The 19,256-nt window shown below is 45.1% G+C and overlaps 2 protein-coding genes across 2 annotated transcripts; both read left to right on the forward strand.

The window, feature by feature from the left end:
* Positions 1–853: 853 nt before the first annotated feature.
* Positions 854–13,503, forward strand: accs (1-aminocyclopropane-1-carboxylate synthase homolog (Arabidopsis)(non-functional)). The gene is made up of 16 exons (XM_083654301.1): positions 854–990; positions 1,787–2,456; positions 3,714–4,459; positions 5,329–5,388; positions 5,484–5,554; positions 5,639–5,708; positions 6,704–6,770; positions 7,881–7,978; positions 8,200–8,277; positions 8,863–8,963; positions 9,445–9,534; positions 9,626–9,671; positions 9,788–9,929; positions 10,682–10,824; positions 11,333–11,486; positions 11,767–13,503. The coding sequence occupies exons 2-16, from the start codon at positions 1,808–1,810 to the stop codon at positions 12,183–12,185; spliced, it is 2,934 nt and encodes a 977-aa protein (XP_083510427.1). The 5' UTR covers positions 854–990; positions 1,787–1,807; the 3' UTR covers positions 12,186–13,503.
* Positions 13,504–14,328: 825 nt separating this feature from the next.
* Positions 14,329–18,549, forward strand: LOC310792599 (uncharacterized protein). Its single transcript, XM_083654313.1, has 4 exons — positions 14,329–14,467; positions 14,648–14,852; positions 15,968–16,159; positions 16,556–18,549. Exons 2-4 carry the CDS (start codon positions 14,657–14,659, stop codon positions 16,873–16,875), a joined length of 708 nt encoding a protein of 235 aa, XP_083510439.1. The 5' UTR covers positions 14,329–14,467; positions 14,648–14,656; the 3' UTR covers positions 16,876–18,549.
* Positions 18,550–19,256: the final 707 nt, after the last annotated feature.

The raw sequence follows: 19,256 nt of genomic DNA on the forward strand, positions 1-19,256 counted from the left end.
ACAGTAAGGTGAAGAAAGTCCACTCCATTATAATGTCCAACGCGTGCTCATAACAACGTCGGATGACAACAAAACTGCCACAAATTCCCCAGGAAATACGTCACGGTTACAGACTGGATTGTTGTGCGCGCTTGATTTGTTTGACTGCAGTCGCCGAGGGGGGCGGGGCACGTTTTTTTTCCCTTCCCTTGCCTAGTGCGGGGCAAACTCACCTGTCAGATGTTTACCCACCCTGGCACCCTTTATATGCGCTGAAGAGTTTATCCACCGACATGCATGCTAGAGCTTTATAAAACTCATAGTGTGTAAGTAATAACATCACATGCCTCAAATTAATGCATTTCTGAAAACACAATTCAATTATATTGCCTACTGAACAAAACGCAACACTTTTGTTTTCGCTCCAATTTTAGTGAGTTGAAATAAAAGATATGTTTCTAACCACATAAAAGGCGTTTATCTCCAATTGTGATGACTTTTGTCAAGATAATCCCATCCACCTGCTTTGAGCTAGGTCATTTGCACAGCTGTGTGTGATCGCCATCTACTGGTCTTTTACTGTACACGCACGAGTTAATAAACTCCTCACATTGGACGGTAGGGGGGGCTATAATGCAAAGCTCTCAGTCTGACTCGCATGGTTGTGTGGTCTATCTACCCCGTGACAGCCTGGTAAAGTAAATCCAGCCCGCTTTCAGCTCCCCTTAACACGGACCAAAGTTATCCCGGAATAAGGGCAGCACGCATGTGCCGTCAACCCGGATGTAGATTTCCTTTTTACTCGCCTGGTCCCCATTTCATCAAGTTATGACAAATTGGCGTAAATAATGGGCAGGATATTAGCACCCGCTAAACAAGGCTTTGTCATTCCGAACCAGTCCAAACCGGGTTAAACAGCTGTGATGTGTCTCTTGCCCCTGCGTGGATGTCACGGCTGAGTGACAGCTCCAAAACAATCTCCCTCCGAAGACCTTCCCTTTTGACTGAAAGGTGAGAGAGGCGAAACCATTGATAGTTAATAAGATCGAAACACATGTGGACGGAATAGCATGCATACAATCTGGCTGTGTTTTATAAATAGCAGTCTCATCATAAACTCGACATGGAAATGAACGTTATTGGAACTAGCGTTAGAGAAACAATGCATGCATCCATAAGCACGTGACGTAAAACGTTATTAATTCGATCATGTGTGCTGCCTGAAGTTGCATTATACGTAGGTTACAGGGATGAATTACACGCTTTAAATTTCTACAGCCTCTTCTTTCAAGTAGTTTACCATTTAACAATGATGGCTTATATTACTCCTTACCAGTGTTAGTCGAACTCCGAGTGGACTCATTTTCAGGACTTGTGACTCGACTTGGATTTGGGAGCACTGGTGATGACTTGGACTCGGACTCGGACTCGAGCATTCATTCATTCGGACTCAGACTTGTTAACTGATAAATATTCTGTTCTAATTTTTTCTAATAGGCCCTAATCATAAAATATTGATAGCTATATTAACACAGTGATTACATTTCGTGCAAGGGCAGGCACTCACTCATATGTTCAATAACTTCAGACTCGGACTCGAACTCAGGTGGGGACTCGAATTAGACTCTTTGGGGACTCTGACTTGGACTCAGCCTCGAACCCCAGGGCCTCGAGACTTGACTCAGAATCGATATATTAGAGTGACTTGATTACAACACTGGTTCTTGCCGTTTATGTGTCAATGTTATGTGTTTTAATGGACCTTGAGTCTGGAATAAAGTTTGATTGATTGATTCCTTTCTTGCAGAATACGTGTTGTAATTAGAGAATGGACTTTCGTGGCAGGAGGCACGAGCGAGGCAGCAACTGGACCGACCCGGAGATAGTGGAGCTGCTCCAGCTGTGGTCCGATGAGTCGGTCCAGATCGAGCTGGAGAGCTCGCTGCGCAACCAGCGTGTGTTCGACCGCATAGCCCACATCCTGCGAGACAAGGGCATCTACCGCACCGGGGACCAGTGCCGGGAGAAGATCAAGAAGATGAAGCTGGAGTATCGCCGCATCAAGGACAACCACAAGCTGAGGTCCTGGAAGTTCTACGATGTGATGGACAGGGTCTTGGCCAATCGGCCGGCTATCACCTACTCCTCTCTGGGCGGAGCTGTCATAGCCCAACAGGTGTTTCAAAGCCCGGGTGGCCCAGACTCATACCTGCCGGCGATGGTGCCGCCACCACCACCAGGTCCTTTTGGGCCTGTTTCCACAGGGGGGTTTCTGTTTGGTCATCCCCCAAGAGGCGGAGACCCGCTGGATATCAAATGTGAGGATGTGGAGGACGGCATGCTGAACTCAGGTGCACCCCCCGACATGTACTACGGCTCTGGGGATGACCAGGAGACCGACGGGCAGTCTCTGCTGGGACCAGAGGACACGCTGAGTCGAGGAGAGAGCTCAGCCAATGCGAGAATCTCACCTTCAGGTTGTTCATCTAAATCACTTTAACTTAACGACCCGCCTGCTTAGTTGTCATTGGCTCTGTTGCAGAGGGGCTGGTTGGGAGTGATACTGTAGGCGGAGTCATCAGTGCTCAGAGAGTACACCAGCTAATCTATAAAGCTGGCTGTCACTGGGTTCTCTCTCCCTCTCAACAACAGGTATCCACTTTATCATAGTTTTCACACAGCCATCAGGTCAAAGTCGTCAGATCGCTGTTCTGTTCAGATTACACAACTTGCTGTCTTGTGATCAGGAGTCTTGAAGTTGTCGTGGTTTTCACACGATATGACTGAGCAGTAACAGGGCATCACACGTTACAAGATCCTTTCACCAGGAGGATCCCAGACGAGTCCACAAAGCCAGTCTTACACAGGTCTGCTCACGGATTTATTCTTTCTAAACACACACGCATAACATACATGGGCGATCCTATCAAATTGGTTCAAAGTCAGAGTTATTAAGTTTACTGCTATCTCAAATATTATTTATAAAATAATATTTATTTATAAAATAATATTTGGGGTTTCATAGATACTAGAATTATCTTAGTAAACATCGAAGATTTGCGTACCTAAATGCCTTTAAAATTTGTTGCTGCCGTTCTTGTGGGACGGCAGTTTGCACCAATTCGGTAGAATGGCTTTTCTGTGTCTTGGGATCTCATTGGCTGTAGCAGCACGTTGATGGCTCTCATGACACCACCAGATATTTAGTCTGCTAGATATCTGTCGGGTGTCCGTGACTCACGGTGAGCCCTCGTCTTGCTTTTGTGAACAGTTTGCGCTACCTAGCAATCGAGTGCTGAGCCAGTGGCGATTTGGCTCTGATCTGGGCTTTTGTTGGCGAGCTCGCCTCCAAAAACTGTCACCGAGTGCTCGGAGCGTCTAGTCTGAACTCAATTATTCACGGTATGTCGCTTTTTAGTGACATCTTCTCTTGACTTGAGCATAGTACAACTTTAGCTCAGCTTGGGATACACAGTAGTATGTTGTTTTGTCTCCTTGGTAGTTCATGGTAGGTTGTTGCCCATGTGGTGGATGACTGTACATTGCCATGGGCTTAAAAAGCCTTCAGACAGCGTAGTGATGTAGTTTGTTTAGTTTTAGTTAATACATCATTGTTTTAACTCTTACTTTGGGGTACTGTATGTCTCCCCTCATTGTTACTTCCTTTAGCCAGTTTGTAACAATAGGGATAGATAGTTGTCAACTCCTGTTTCCTGTCTTTTCCACATCCCCAGGTTTCAGTGACCTGACCATGGCTGGCTCCACCACAGCTGCTTCCAGTGTTCCTGTGCGGCAGGACCCAGCTGAGCACCCCACTAAGGAGGGCGGGGCTCGCCCCGCGCCGGCTGTGAGGCAGAGGAAGCGTCGCCGGGCGGGCAAAGTGTCCTGGGCACACGGGGGCGCCAGAGGCGGCGGCCTGGACAAAGCTCTGGCCAGCTTCCTCAGCTGGCAGCAGTCGGCCGAGGAGCGCCTCCTCTCCCTGGAGGAGGCGCGGCTGGACCGGGAAGTGGAGGCAGAGGAGCGGAGGGAGCTGCGGGCGGAGAAGAGGGCGGAGCAGGAGCGGCAGCACGAGCTGCGTCTGCTCAGCGTGCTCACCGGGGCCCTGGCTACCGTCAGACAGGGTGCAGCGGCGGCGCCTAACGGCCCCTCCCTCTCGCACCTGGCTCGTCAGTCGGCTTCCCTAACGACCACAGATGCCCCGCCTTCCTCGTCCTCTTCCTCTTCATCCCAGCCGCCTCTCGACGCTCCGGCCGCACGGGCGCCTTCCGCTGCGGAGACGCCTCAGTCGACACCGCCTACATCTGTGGAGGCCTGCGAAGCGTCTCCCAATGTTTCGGCGACGTTGAGGGGAGCACAGACGCCCGGCCGCAGCGCGTTCCTGTCCAACCGCGGTAACGGCATGTGCCGGCATCAAGGAATCCTCCAGGCGGGCTATGCTCAGTATCACGCCGACAAATACCACCAAACAGACAACCCAGATGTGAGTGTGTGATGGAGGGAACCAGATGTGGAGCTGTCACATAGACCTGCTGTGTGTTGTTGGGCTGTGTGATATCATGACACTAGCTGTGTTTACATGCACACCTTTTCCTCAATCTGATTGAAATCAATCGGTTTGAACATTTCGGGTCAACTGTTTGCATGAGATGTGATTGAATTAATACGATCTGGCGGCGACACACATACAGTAACTGAACAGCTGTGTGACATGTGCAAAAGGGATGAATACAACTTGACAGGTCTGCCAACTCTCGCATTGACCATGAGGCTCAAGCCATCGACACTTCTTCTCACACGCTGTGAGAAGTGCCTTTTCTCGCAGTGAAAATTGAATTCCTACTGTGATAATGATACAGGTAGCCTCAGCGTGAATTATGCCAGACATATGGGCTGTCGGACTCGCGCGGAAAATGAGAGACACGGAATCCTGACGAGAAAACGTTCCATGCGGGTTTCTCTTCGCCACAGTGTTGAAAATCTCCACTTTGTCCGCGCGCATAGTTAGAAAATAACTCTTCTGGCAGCAGCTCCTCTCCTCTCCTGCTGCTGTCAGGCAGGAGTCCCCTTTGCGTCAAGAATGGAGGGCATCATGAGCATGCGCAGAAAGAACGCAGCCAGAGAGCAATTCATTTCACCGTTTATGTGATAACATTTGACTTTTGATCGGTTTATGAAAAGGTTTGAAAACTACCCCTCTGCAAACTGATTGGGCCCGTTTAATCTGAGGTGTTTATATGGTGCATTTATTAATCTGTTTGGGCTTTTAAACCTATCACAATCTGATTACTAGGCTCCATGTAAACATACCTACTGATGTGAAATAATGAAGTCTTCACATTTTTCTCCCAGGGTATAATCAACTTGGGTACCAGTGAGAACAAACTATGCTACGATCTTCTCCACAAGCGGGTAAGAGGAACAACTTGGTCAGATTCTGGTCATAATGATGTAATGCTGTAGTAGATGATGCTTTTGACACATTTTCTTCATCCTCTCTGTCACAGCTGACCCAGCCTGACATGCTGCACATTGACCCATCCTTGCTGCAGTATCCAGACTGGAAAGGACACAGATTGTAAGAGACCAAAGTGCATCTCAGTGATGCGTTCAGAACAAACATTCAGCAACTTTTAACCTTTTCCTCTTTCTCTCTTTATAGTCTGAGAAATGAGCTTGCAAGGTTCCTGTCTCACTATTGTGGTTCTCCGAGTCCGCTGAAAGCTGACAATGTGAGTAAAGGTTTTGCTTTTAATGACACAACGACACTTCAAGAGTCACTTTCATAGCCACAGTAAGTAGGTTTACAAACGTGCAGTTTGACTTACAGTAGTGCAAGTATGCAGTGCTGCGGTCGCATCAATAGTAGAAGACGGAACAATACAGAAAAACAGTCTCAAATTATGAAGTGCAAAGTTAAAAGTCCTTTAAAGTGACATGTAATGGGGGGGTAAGATAGTGTCCGTGGGATAATGTCCATGGTGGGGGGGGGGGGGGGGGGGTTGTGGGGGCTTTCGGGTCTCGTTGAAAAGCCAGATGGCAGTTGGGAGGAAACTGTCCCTGCTTCGAGAGGTTCTGGTACTGCGAGACATCAGTCTTCTTCCAAGGATGGGGGGGGTTAAAAAGTGTATGACCTGGGTGGGAGGGGTCAGCCATTATTTTCCAAGCCTGCTTTAGCATCCTGGCAGTGTGTAGGTCCTGAAGGGATGGCAGGCTTCACTAGACGTCACTAATCTGAACACCTTGGGCATAGAACGTCATTCAAAATCAATCATTGGGCATAATCAAAATCATTGAAATCCATTGAACTTCAGAGATGGTTGTTTCATTGCATTTTGTTTCCCATTTCTTTTGGGATAAACAGTCAGTTCGGATTTCTGAATTTTGTGTAAACCAGGTTCTCATGCAGATTTAATGCAGATGACCTGCTCTCACCACTAACACAGAATACTTTTTACTGCGTCACACTGCTGTTACAGAGAAGACATGCTAGAGCTGGACTATAGCAATTCATTCTTTGAAATGAAAACAGTGGACTAATTGTCTTTTATTGACTCAATTAATGACTGTAAAAATGCCAAACGATACAAAGAATTACTACCATGGTATTTTTGGAGACTGCAACTTAATTTGAAAATAGAATAAATGCCTGTGGATGCATTTGTGTCATATTTATTAGGCCTTAATTGGGTCTGTCCTAATACTGAGGATGTATGTATTTGTTCAGGTTGTGGTGATGAATGGCTGCGGTTCCCTCTTCTCATCTATTGCCGCAGTAATTTGTGACCCTGAAGGTATAAGTTCACAAACACATTTTATTCATACACGCATAAAATACATCCATATCTGTATCGTATGAATACAAATGTGTCTACCAAGACATTGCAAGTCTGACCCAGCCCTTTGTTTTGCTCTGTTTTTCTACCATTTTCTATCAAAAGATGGATCATCACACAAGCCATAATGGATATACAAGCCATAATGGATAAACAAGTCATAACAGATATTGGGGTTAAGATGTAGCATAACAATTGGAACAGAAGAAGAGAACTTTTTCAAAAATGATTCAAGCATCCAAATAAATTGCTAAATATATATAGTGCCTCTCCAAACGAGACCTCATTTTATACCATGTTTATTTGGTTAGTTCAGTAATTGACTCAATATAAAGGTCATGAGCCTGTACTGTATCAGTCGGTGTCAGGGGTTCCCAAACTTTTCAGACCAAGTACCACTATGTACCAAACCAAATAGAATAACATACACCAGTGGTTCCCAAACGTGCGCTCTGCCTCAGGGTCCACCAGAGCATTGATTTAAAAAAAAAATACAGATACATATAAACTCTGAGGAGTAGGCTTGGGCTGATTTTCAGAAATATCGCGACATTCAGAGGCTTGTAGAGGCCTCAGTTTTAAAGCCAGAGTGACGTTTCTGGTATCATATCAAACTAGAAGACCTAAAGCATTGATTGGTGCAGTGGTTTCCATTTTCAATTGCCTTAAAACGGTTCTCTAGTTTCAAATGATACCAGAAACTTAATTTGGGCTTTAAAACTGAGGCCGCTGCAGCCTCTGAAAGTAAACTTTCAAAATCGTGATATTTCCCAAATATCGCAATGTTTCCAAAAGTCCTCCCAAGCCTACTCCCAGGGTTAATGTACGTATATACATTCCATGGTATATATGTAAAAACTGTTGTCTGTATAATAAGAATCATAATCATAATAATAAAATGCAATGCTCCGGTGGACCACGAGGCAGAGCCTGCGTTTGGGAACCAGTGGTGTATGTTCTAATAAGCCATTTATTAGTCCTAATTTGCAAGACAATGAATGATATTGATCGTCATAGTGCACATTTATAGATATACTGTATTTAATGTATTTTTCTTGTATGTTGTAGATGCCATCCTAATTCCTACTCCATTCTATGGCGTTATCACTGAGGATCTGCAATTGTATAGTGATGTCAAACTCTTTCACCTTCCTCTTGAGTGCGAGGTGGGTGTAGTGTACACGACCACACGCTTGCAGTAATTGCATATTGTTTGAAATGTGTTAAACATTTTTGATTGTATACGCTCGCTTGAATGCTTCTGTTCTTGTGGACATTGCACGTTTACATTTTATCCATGCGTCTCATGATCTCACACAATAGGGTGTGTGTACAGCCGTCCGTGTGGGTGTTGATATATTCTTCTGTTCTTACTTTTCATTCGTAGGTCAGTGGCAAAGACAGCCGACCTTTCCACCTCACCGTGGCCAAACTGGAAGCAGCTCTCAGGAGGGCTAAGCGAGAGGTAGCCTCATGAATACACATTGTCATCAGCACTTTCCCTCACGGGATCCTACTTCCTTTTTAAGGATGGCAACACGCAAGCCCAGTGCTGGGGCAAGTCTAGGTCAATGTCACGGGTTCCTTCCTCATGGAAGTGGATATGTTGTTTCCTATACATAGTATTCCCATGATGTCGCAAGCATTTTCCTACCAATATGGCGCTACAATACACACAGCTCATTGGCTGTTGTGTCATTTGATTGTAATCACCTGTTAATTGATTACAATCTGTTATTTTCCTACAAAGATGGCCGTGTGGTGATGTAAGAGAATACTATCTGAACTCAAGCTGTATTTTTTTTTTTATTCTGTGGGCCAACAGGTAAATTAGGTCTCCAAACTAACATTAGTAAAAGTGTTGTTAATGAATGAAATATGAAAGCATCAAACCTGCATTTTAGACTGAGCCATTTGATCTTTATCTCAGTCATTCCCCCGGCCCATTAGATTGTATGTGCGTGGCGCAGGCGTCGTTTACCCGTACCTTATTGTAAACAACACTGTTATTCGGTCTATTTACTCAGAAACGGTCTCTTTGCCCTTTCAGGGGTTGATTATCCGAGCTGTTATCCTGATGAACCCCCACAACCCTCTGGCGGAGATCTACACCCCCAAGGAGATGATTGCCTTCTTGGAGTTTGCCAAAAGGTGTCTTTCCCCCTCTCATTATCTCATGCTGAGGCCCAGTGCTCTAATCCTGCAGGTCCGCAGTCCTGGAGCTTCTTGCCAAGCAGCCACAGCTCGTGTGAACTCTTCTCTCTGACAGCCAACAGCTCTGCCCCATGTGGGAAATATCAACCACTCTTGATGGAGTTCTATCACCCCTCTTGGCCTCTTAAGCATCAACATATTGTTGAGTGCAGCCATGTGCCAAGAAGTCTCCCCGCATCATCTATCGATTTCTAAATGATCTTGCCATAGTAATTCCCCCCATAGATAGACCCTTGCAGGCACTAGGCTATTCTAACCATAAACCACAGTGCTTTTACATAAGCTCCTATAATGGGCACTGAAGGAGCCATTTTACAGTTGCCCTGCGTTATCTTTCTAATAAACATTAAATACTGTTAAAACAAGACATTTGAATACTGTATACATTTATAGTATTTTTTATTCTTTTTTGCTTCAGACATGAGCTCCATGCCATCGTAGACGAGGTCTACATGCTGACGGTCTTTGATGAATCGGTGACTTTTCGCAGCGTCCTCAGTATAGACTGGTACAGTACTGTATGAAATTAACCTCACTCGTAAGCATTGTGGATGAAGTCGGTATCTCCCTTCAACAATGATATGCTGTTATTATTTCAGTTTGCCAGATCCACAGAGGACACACGTGATGTGGGGGATGAGCAAGGTACGTTCTGTCCTGGACTGGGCTGTTACGAGACTCTGAGATTGTGGTTTGATAAGTGCTTTTTAAATCTCTGGCCTCCCTGTTCTCTCTCGTGAACTCGATCTTGTCCTGTCTAGGACTTTGCGATGGCGGGGATCAGAGTTGGCACTCTGTACACTGAGAACAGAGACCTGGTGGAGGCCTTGGACCAGTTGGGCTCTTTCCACGGCGTCCCAGGGCCCACCCAGCACCAGGTGGCCCAGCTGCTTCAGGACACAGGTATGGAGCTAAGCCGCACACATACTGTATACATGTATATACACACGTGAGTGTGCAAAAACACTGTTTATACTGAATTCATGTCATGTCAAATGTATCGTAAATGGGGAAATGTTCATCCTCTAATTAATTTGAAATAGGATGTGGCAATCTTTGTAGGATTGAGAATCTCTGACTTGGTGTGACTAATTGCAGAAGTTTGTCAATACAGATGGCAAACATGTTAACGAATCCACAATGTCACAAAGGTCAAATAAATCAATATGATCATCATACTATAAAGCAAGGAATCTCTGTGTGTGTCTCCTTCACATATCTCCAGAACCGTTCGCCTAATCTGCTTCACACTTGGCGGGTGTGTTGCTGGGGACCCTATGACGTGCAGTGTTGGATTTGGTGCAATTTGGACACGTTCAATATTAAACTATCAATAAACAAGCGAATAGCGCTCTCTGCAGCAGCGGGGCAAACGGGCGCTACACTAGTCAGTTAAATTCACGTTAATCCAATCAGCAAGCAAAACCTGCTGTAGTTCGTTTATGGTTTATTTTAAATTCATAAATATAATTTTGGATGTTAGCTTTTTAACGAGTCAAACGTGTGAACGCCTCCAAGTTGTAACGACAAGATGTTATCCTGTTCTTCCGATATGATGTGAACGCAGCAGATACTTTCTCTCAAACATATTGCACAACGATTTGTATCATTTGACTTCAAACAACTGATTATCACGACACACTCTTGTGTTCCAGACTGGATCAGTGAGGAGTTCTTGCCTGAAAACAGACGCAGGCTGAAAGCGGCGCACAGCTACCTGACAGGAGAGCTGCAGAGGTTGGGTGTCCCCTATCTGCACAGACCCTCTGCCTTCTATGTGTGGGCGGACTTCAGGAAGGTACTGGGACCAAGCTCAGCCTAAACTGTTGGGATTGAGGTTCCACTCACCTATGCATAGATGGGGCCTGTCACGATAACTATCGATATATTCTCCCAGAAATAATTGCAATGAATGACGATATTGTCATTTTAAGATTTTTTTTGCCATTGATATAATATTATAATAGCATAATAATTCAAGTACACCCTTAAATAACTAAATTTTTTAACCCTCTATGCCCCAGTAGGATTCTAGAATGTTGCTGCAGTTAACTGGGAATTCTCACTTAAATCAGCAAGTTTTTTCTTATGTAAGCAAATGCGCAAACACAATGGGCTATTATTCAGGTCATGTCCATACGTTATAATTATGATGATGATTAATTGATTATTGTGACAGGCCTATGAATTGGTAATTCAAGCATCAGAGTGCAGATATGAGTCATTTCATTATCTCTCTATACCTGGCTCTTTCCTGACTCTCTCTCTTTGCCTGTCTGTCTATCTGTCTCTCTCTCTCTCGGCAGTACCTCAGAGAATCATCGTTTGTGGAGGAGTTGTCTCTGTGGAGGTGTTTCCTCAGGCACAAGGTGGTGCTGAGCTGTGGCCAGGCCTTCTCCTGCTCCACACCTGGCTGGTTCCGCCTCGTCTTCGCAGACCAACAGCACCACCTTGAGCTCGGTCAGTTCATACAAGCATCTATGGAGAAGATATGCCTTGCAACTTTGTAGTGTCAGTTTTCATATTTGTGTATGTTTCAGTATTTGAAAGTATTCAGAAAGCAGTGTTTGTACTGTCTGTCTCCTTCCAGCTCTTCTACACTCCATCTCAACTGTATTCAATAGTTAATGTTTTTCACTCAATGCTTTGTGTTATTGCAACTCATTTCCACCTTTTCCTCTCTTAAGCTAGGTATAGATTTGATAATATCTATTTATTCAGTCAATGTTTTTTTTTTCAGGCTTGAAGCGAGTTGGGGAGGCTTTGAAAGAAATTGAAGAGATAAATGCCAGCCCTGATTCAGACTCCATCAAAGAGTCCAGTGAAGAGAGCACAACGCCAGTGAAAGATGACAGTGCGGCTTCAGACAACGCTGTGATTGTCAATTCAGCAGCATCGCCCCAGAGCAAGGCATCAGAGCAGCTGGAGGAGAAGGACAGCCCGCTCCCTGACACCACCCCACTCGCCAGTGAGGACTTTGTGCTGTTGGACTGTCAGACATCAAAGACCTCAGAGAGCCTGGACTCTCTGATTGGTGCCCTGAGGCATCAGATCCGCACCTCTGATTGGCTGGAGAAAAACACTCCGGAGCTGCCTGCTGGGGAGGACCCAGAGATTCTTGATGTATTCAAAGATCTCCTGCAGAGAGCCAGGAAGTAGACTTAAGGAGGGATAGACAGGGATGTTCTTGCCGACACCCTGACGTCACGCAACCGGAAGTGGGGGTCGACAACTCTTATCAATGAACGTGGACGTGGTCTGAGCTTTGATTTTGAATCCATTCTGGTTAATTTCACATTTTGACTTGCATTTTGATTTAAGAATATTGAGGCCAACATAACATTTGACCGTTTCTGAAGATTCAAAGACAAGATACGGCAGAAAACTTGCCCTGCTCGGCTTTAAATTATGCCTATCCACCTTATTTGTGAATGCCCCACTGTAAAAAAAATAATTGTGGGTACAAGGTCCGGTTTAACATGACTTATTGTTGCAGCTTGCCATTTCCTTTGTTATATTCGGCTGCAGACCCGAATTATAAACCGGAAACTGGAGTACGTAATAAAAGTTATAAATATAGTCACGTTATAAACAACGCTGGGGGTCCGTATGGAAACAGTGTTACTCGAAATGGTTAAAAGTTAAATCAATTTGGTCATTCAGTGGCATTTTACTGCCATGTAAAGTAACTAGTATGCTAGCCGCTAGCATTGGCCACAGTAGCCGACTACCCACAATGCATTACGTTATCCCAGCACCCAAACGACACGGCTGTAGAGCAGAATGGCTCTGCTGTAAAATCCTCATAGACGTTTTTTTTGTCAAGTTAAAACCGTGTAAAAATTACACCGGAAGCGGAAGAAGCACCCATCAGGCATCATGGCAGCTAGAAGTAAGCTGGATACAAGACCCCCGCAATCCAGCGTTGGGTAATGAAAGTAACAAGAGGCTGGAAGTTGACCGCACGAATAGCTGGCAAATCCCAAAAGGCAGTAGTTTGGCATTCTTCTCCCTCCCTGTGTTTATGGGGAAAAGCCTCATATAGATTAGACCTGGGTCAAAGGTCGCTCATATCTGAAAGCTTTTTAAGAGTACAGAGGAATGATTAGTCAAGAGAAGGCCAAAGAGTAGAGCAGGATGAAGGTGCTGTAATAAGAGTCATGATGGAAGGACGCAGAGCCATTCATGATTGGAGAGTGAATTTCAATAGACGTCTAGATGCCTTAATTCGAAGTTGTTAAGGGAGACGGCCTTGATATTTTCTAAGCCAAAATTGAGAAGTTTTGATGTTTATTACTGGAGTTCTAACGAATGCCAAATGAAAATAGACCAAAATTGCAGTTGCATTTTAGTCTTTTTAGATTTAAGTCTCAGTCATTTACTTTTTTTTTGGTCTCATATGCACTTTAATTGTTTTTAGAATGTATTCTGCTCCCTGTAAAGTTAATTACCCTGTAAATAAAATAACTACATTTGATATCTATCTCTCCCTGTACATTTTTTATAGATATTGATGGCCTTGCAATATGCTTTCAGCTTGAGTTGCTTCCATCCATCATCATACAGTATGTGTTTTATACTGATTTTTAAATATTTACTGTACTTTGTTATTAACAAACATTTGTTATTACATTGCAGGTCTTGACAGCATTTCAGTCAGACACACATTTGATTATTATTATTATTTGTAGTGGGCCTGTAGAGGTGGTTCCATGGCAGCGATGGAAAGGGGAGGGGGTGGTGGGGAGAAACAGAGGTGGTGACGAAGAGAACGCACATCTGGTGTTTGCGGGCGGCTGCACTGTGTGTAGAGACGACCAATGTGAAAGTTGGTGGGATTTCCTTCACTGTCTGAATGACCCGCTGACACCCCCCACACATTTTCTGTGTGTGGAAGAAACCTCTGTGTATATCAAGCCTTATATAGCAAGTCAGTAAAACACGGGTGGGTTATAATAACTCTAACTTCCCTTCCATGATGACCTGATATACATGGTTTGCATAATCCTTTTGTTTTCGATATAAAATGCCATCAAGCGTGAATTTCTTCCCCCTTTTACAAAGTCAGTTCCTCAAATTTAGCCTTTTAAGGCATTATCTTATCGTTGGAATTGCTTTCACTTTCTCTCCAGCATGAGATGATATGACTCACACTTGTGTATTCTAGGGGAACTAACCGCTGAGTGGGGGAGTTTCCACTGGGGTGGGGTGGGCTCTCACACTGACGAGGTGCGGGGGGCTGAGCTACAGCGTGTGGATGTGTGACGACTTGTGGGCACACACAGCAGACGTGTCGGGGTGTTTGAACTTGATTGTTTGATTTGGTGTTTATACAGTCAGGACTCATTCGCGTGTGAGAGATTGAGCACTTTGCTCTTGTTCACACACCTCAGACAGTTTTGTTCCTTTTGTCAGTTTTTTTCCCCTCAACAACAAAGAAGGTAAGGCCAGATACTTAGTTATGATTATGCTTCAATATTGCTTCACCTGATTTGCATAATGGCATGACATGACACAAGGCAGTGTTGTTGACATGTTAATGTGGTCGTTTTGCCTGCTCTGACTAACACACCTATTTTTCTCCTCTCTCTACTGTCACTCTGCCTCTCTCTCCCTCCCAGCACAGTAACATGAAGTGTCTGGAGCTGGACGAGTCCATTGGTCGCTTCAGGTTTGCCCAGTCCTGCATTGGCCTGGCGGGCTGCCTGTGTGTGTGTTACGCCGTGTGGACGCCGTTCTGGCTGCGGGACGGGGGACTGTGGACGGACTGGAACAGCACTGAGCATCACCAGGCTGCGGAGCACATAGGCGGCGTTGTATTCAATGGTGAGGAACAGGCTGCGTTCAGCGACACACTTAACTGCACTCTGCAGGCAACAACAAATCACATTTTGAGGCTTGCTGGGAGCTGTGTCACGCTGGGTTAAGCTGCTCAAGGTTTGATTGACCTACAACATATTGGATAACAAGTATGTTTACATATTGCACATATCAGGAGTGGCAGTAGACTTCATGAGGCTGTGCTGCTGAGAGTGTTAAGACATTTGGTTCTGCTTGAGAGCAGCCAGTTATCTTCAGGGGAGTTTTGAAAAGCACTGGCTTGTAGTTCTGTTGGTAGCAAACGGGTTTGGGCTTGCTCATCATGTAGTAAGCATCTGCATTCCTGTGTGTGTGTGTGTGTGTGTGTGTCTGTGTGGTGGAGAAGCTCTGACACTTGGCTGAAGGCGAATGTGCTGGAATCTTGCTCAACCAAAGCAGGGTCTGCTCTTCTTGTCCAGTACTAGTACTGTATGTGTGGAAATGGCTTAGGTCAGCCAGACCGTGCCCTAATTACTGTTAGGACAATGCAAAAGCCTCGGCAGTCATTGTTTGTGGTTTAAACACACAGTCTCAGAACAGGTCTATCTTGACATTAGGTCCATATAGATCAGTGTTTCTCAATGTTGGGTCCCGGGACCACCAGTGGTCCTTGGGAAGGTTCTAGCAAATTGTTGAATTGCAGTATTGAACTTCACCATTATTTAGTTCACACGAAATTATCACAGTTTGAGAATGGAGAAGAATGACTGTTTTGATCATAGTTTCACTGTTACCGCTCTACCTGTGATACAGATAGTCATGGAATCGTATTTAACAATAAAACATTATTGGCAGATTTGGGTCTGAGAGACACAATTTCATCAAATGGGGGTTTGTGGCCTTGATCTTGGATTAAATTAGGGGTCCTTGATATGAAAAGCATTGGGAATCACTCAACTCAGTGTTTGAATGAAGTAGGCAACCTTGTCATGTTGTGAGGGCATCTATAGCAAGAGTGGTTGGTTATAGCCTCAAATTACAAGGGTGTTTTACTGCATTAACTCTAAAATAACTTGACATCCTGACAGTATAAACGAAACAATCTAATGTGTCTGACTCTTTTGTGTTTCTGTGTCTACCAGCCCAGGAGGCTGAGCGAGTGTTTGGGGTCATCTCTTTCCTGATGGCAGTGAGCACGGCTGCTCTGTGTCTGGTGTTCGCCCTCTGCTGGACGGCTGAGACGGTGCGCTCCTACTCCAACACTCGCTCTCTGCTGATGGCAGGACAAGCGCTCTACCCAACGACCCTGCTGATGCTCACCATGGCCTGTACAGGTGAGTGCATTAAACAGATACAGCCCCCCTCAGTGCCCAAATACCTGAACTAGAGGTTTGCTTTGGCCACACACAATCTGTGTCACCTCAACTAATTAGCAGTGGTGGAAATAGTAGCCTACTAGAATTGACATCACTGGTCCACGCCTTAACTCAAATCAACTCTCAATAACTGTCAAACTAAATGAATGCCTGCAAAACTGTTAAGAGCAGGAGTTTTCAAAGTGTGGGAGAGTGAGCCTCCCCTCAGAGAACATAGACAGCTGCGAAATCCCCCCCCCCCCCCCATATATTCTTTAAAGCTGCATTCAGCTATGTTTTTGTGGCACACAGTGGATGACCTTTGGTTTAAGAATGTTTTTCCTCTCTCTACCATTCACCCTCTTCTGCCTCCAGGTTTCGTCTTCCTCCTCAGCTGGTCTCTCTTCACCTACCAGCACCGGGAAGAGATCCGGAAGGACTTCTCTCTCCTCGGCTCCTCCTATTGGCTGGGGGCGTTGGGGTGGGCCCTGCTGTTTGTCGTGGAGCCAGTGGTCTACCTGGTTGAACAGTTCGTCGTGCCGGACATCCTGCCTGACCTGGAGAAGGCCGTAGATTCATGGAGGGTCACCTCTCTGCTGAAGTTATCTCACCGCTCCTTCAGCGATGGCTATCAGCCCGCTGACTGCCAAAACCCAAACTATATAGCCCCACAGAGGTTTATGTCAATACCCTGAGAGAAGCTGAGAAACCATGACCTGGTGGAGAGGATTAACGTGAACATAGATGAATTGGGATTCCATGAACCTTGCATATCTGTGGAACTGAAGTTCTCTGTTGCTACAATATGTTTCCCTTCTCGGTTGCGATGTTGCTGCAGGGCTGATCGTGGTTATTCTGCAGTTTGTCCTCGGTATGGCTGCAGCTGGAATAAACACTGTGGTCACAGGTACAGTACACTAGTCTCAACGCCAGACCCATGAGAGTTCTTACGCTGATACACTACGTTACTGCATGCTGCAGAGCTCTCTCTGGGTCTGGGACACTTTCCCTCAGCCGGCTGGTTATGGGAGGGAACCGTTCACTTGGCCAGTGATATGCCAGTGGTGGATCCAGTCCTCCCCAATCAGTAACGACTTTGCGACCAGACGACACGGGAGGCGCAGCCCATTTTTTGAACCGCTCTCTCATCGGTGCTACGAGCTGTCACTCATTCAATTTCAACCCGCCTTCAAAAAACAGCAGTGGCTGTGAAGTGTCACAGACTCACTTATGTAGTATGCGGATTCAACGTAATATTTGAGTCTGGGGAGAGACTACAGGTACACTGACTATCAATATTGTCTGAAAGACAGCACCCTTACAGTAGTTAGTCTGGGCTAAAAGTAAGATGAGGACTATTCTGACAAAGCTGTGTTTTGATTGATTGATTGATTGATTGATTTGAATTTTTTTTCTGGGATCCAGGCTTGCATGGGCTAGGAGCAGATCCAGTAGGCGCGTAGTTGTTGAGAATGTATTTGTTTTGGGGATCTTCTGTTCATAATACCGTATATGGACAGTTGTGCTGTAATCACAATTTCTGGTGGTGTTTTTGTACGGGAGTATGTATTGTAAAGTGTTTATTTGTTTTTCTTAGCTGTGGGAGGCAATTTTCCAACACTGTCACAAAACATGAAACTGGTATGAGCTGCACTGTACATGGGGAATGTTAAATTAGCGCCCTCTTGTGATGAAAATGTGACACTGACTGGTTTTCTACCAGAATGTCAATCAATCTATCAGTCAGTCAGTCAGTAAGTCTGTCTGTCTTTCTTTTTCTTTCTTTCGTTCTTGCTCTAACTTGGTGACATTTTGCAAGCATGTCATTGTCCCTCTATTGCATTACAGTATGTAAGTGAGGCATCGGACCAGTCCTGTATACATGCAGATGAGAATGAGTAATAAACAGCAAAAATATCTGTGGCTTTTCTCTCATGAAAGATTTAACGTCATCATTTCAACCTCTTATGGCTCTTGGCCTTGTGAGGCTGGATTTAGTTCTGCCACAGACAGTCACATATTTCTGAGGTTTTAATCTGTTACATCTGTGGATGAGAGACTGAGACTTCTTCCATGCCTTGTTTACCTTCCCGAATGAGTGAGTGAGTGAGTGAGTGAATGAATGCATGAATGAAAACTTTTTTTGCCTACATGAGCAGAGCATTAGAATGAAGAATGAATTAGTCTTGCATTGAGGCTTTCGAAGTCGGCGACTTACGGTTTAAACAAGTTGAGACTTTTTATGGAAACATGAACATTTTATGAATACTTGTAAACATGTCTCACAGTGCTCTACCTGCAAAATACACAGTGGAGGGCAGTAGTACAGCAGCAGAGCGAACCACTTCCAAACATGAGATTTCACATACACAAAGTGCTTCTTGGGAGATAATATGTATGCCGAACTGGAGAGTGGCGTCTAGCGATTCGTACTGGTGTGAGCATCCTGAATCCATGTTCAGCTAACCTTAACCTGGATAAATAAACATTCAAAAGCTTTTCATGCAGGATATTTTGACCAGTCCTAATGGAGAGAGTGCACTCTGAGAATGGGGTGTGTTTAGAGAGAGCCGGTGTTTTGCATGGTGGGTTATTGCTTGGACTGTTGTCCCACTTCGGCCCACCAGGGGATGTACTGTATGTGTAGTGAAGCAGACTTTTGCCAGTCATCCCTACCTCTCTCTCTGCAAGCTGTTGGAAACACCGTCTCCATGCATCTCCGCACTACAGCTTCTGTTGAGCATTTGGACCAGTAGACGACAGACTGCCTCCAACGTCATTTACTTTTCTCTCGCCCATTCCCAAGAGGGACCGGAGGACTGGGATGTAGCCTGGACTGCTTATGTTTATGTTCTCATCCTGCCAAAGTGGGGGAGAATTAACTGGCTCTGGCTCTGTTAATTGGGCGTTAATCAGGTGTTGCTCTAATTAAAAGGCAGTTCCGCCCTGTTGGGCCCTGGTAATGAGTTTGTTATTAAATCCACAGAGGATTTTTGTCTCTTTTTCAATTTACCAACAGGGCAGTGCTTAATTGCTGTGTAAATGAGTGGAATGTCCTTGAAGGTCGTCTTGCTTC

The sequence above is a fragment of the Poromitra crassiceps genome (genome assembly GCF_964638095.1).
Source record: "Poromitra crassiceps genome assembly, chromosome: 18".
NCBI classification, from domain to species: Eukaryota; Metazoa; Chordata; class Actinopteri; order Beryciformes; family Melamphaidae; genus Poromitra; species Poromitra crassiceps.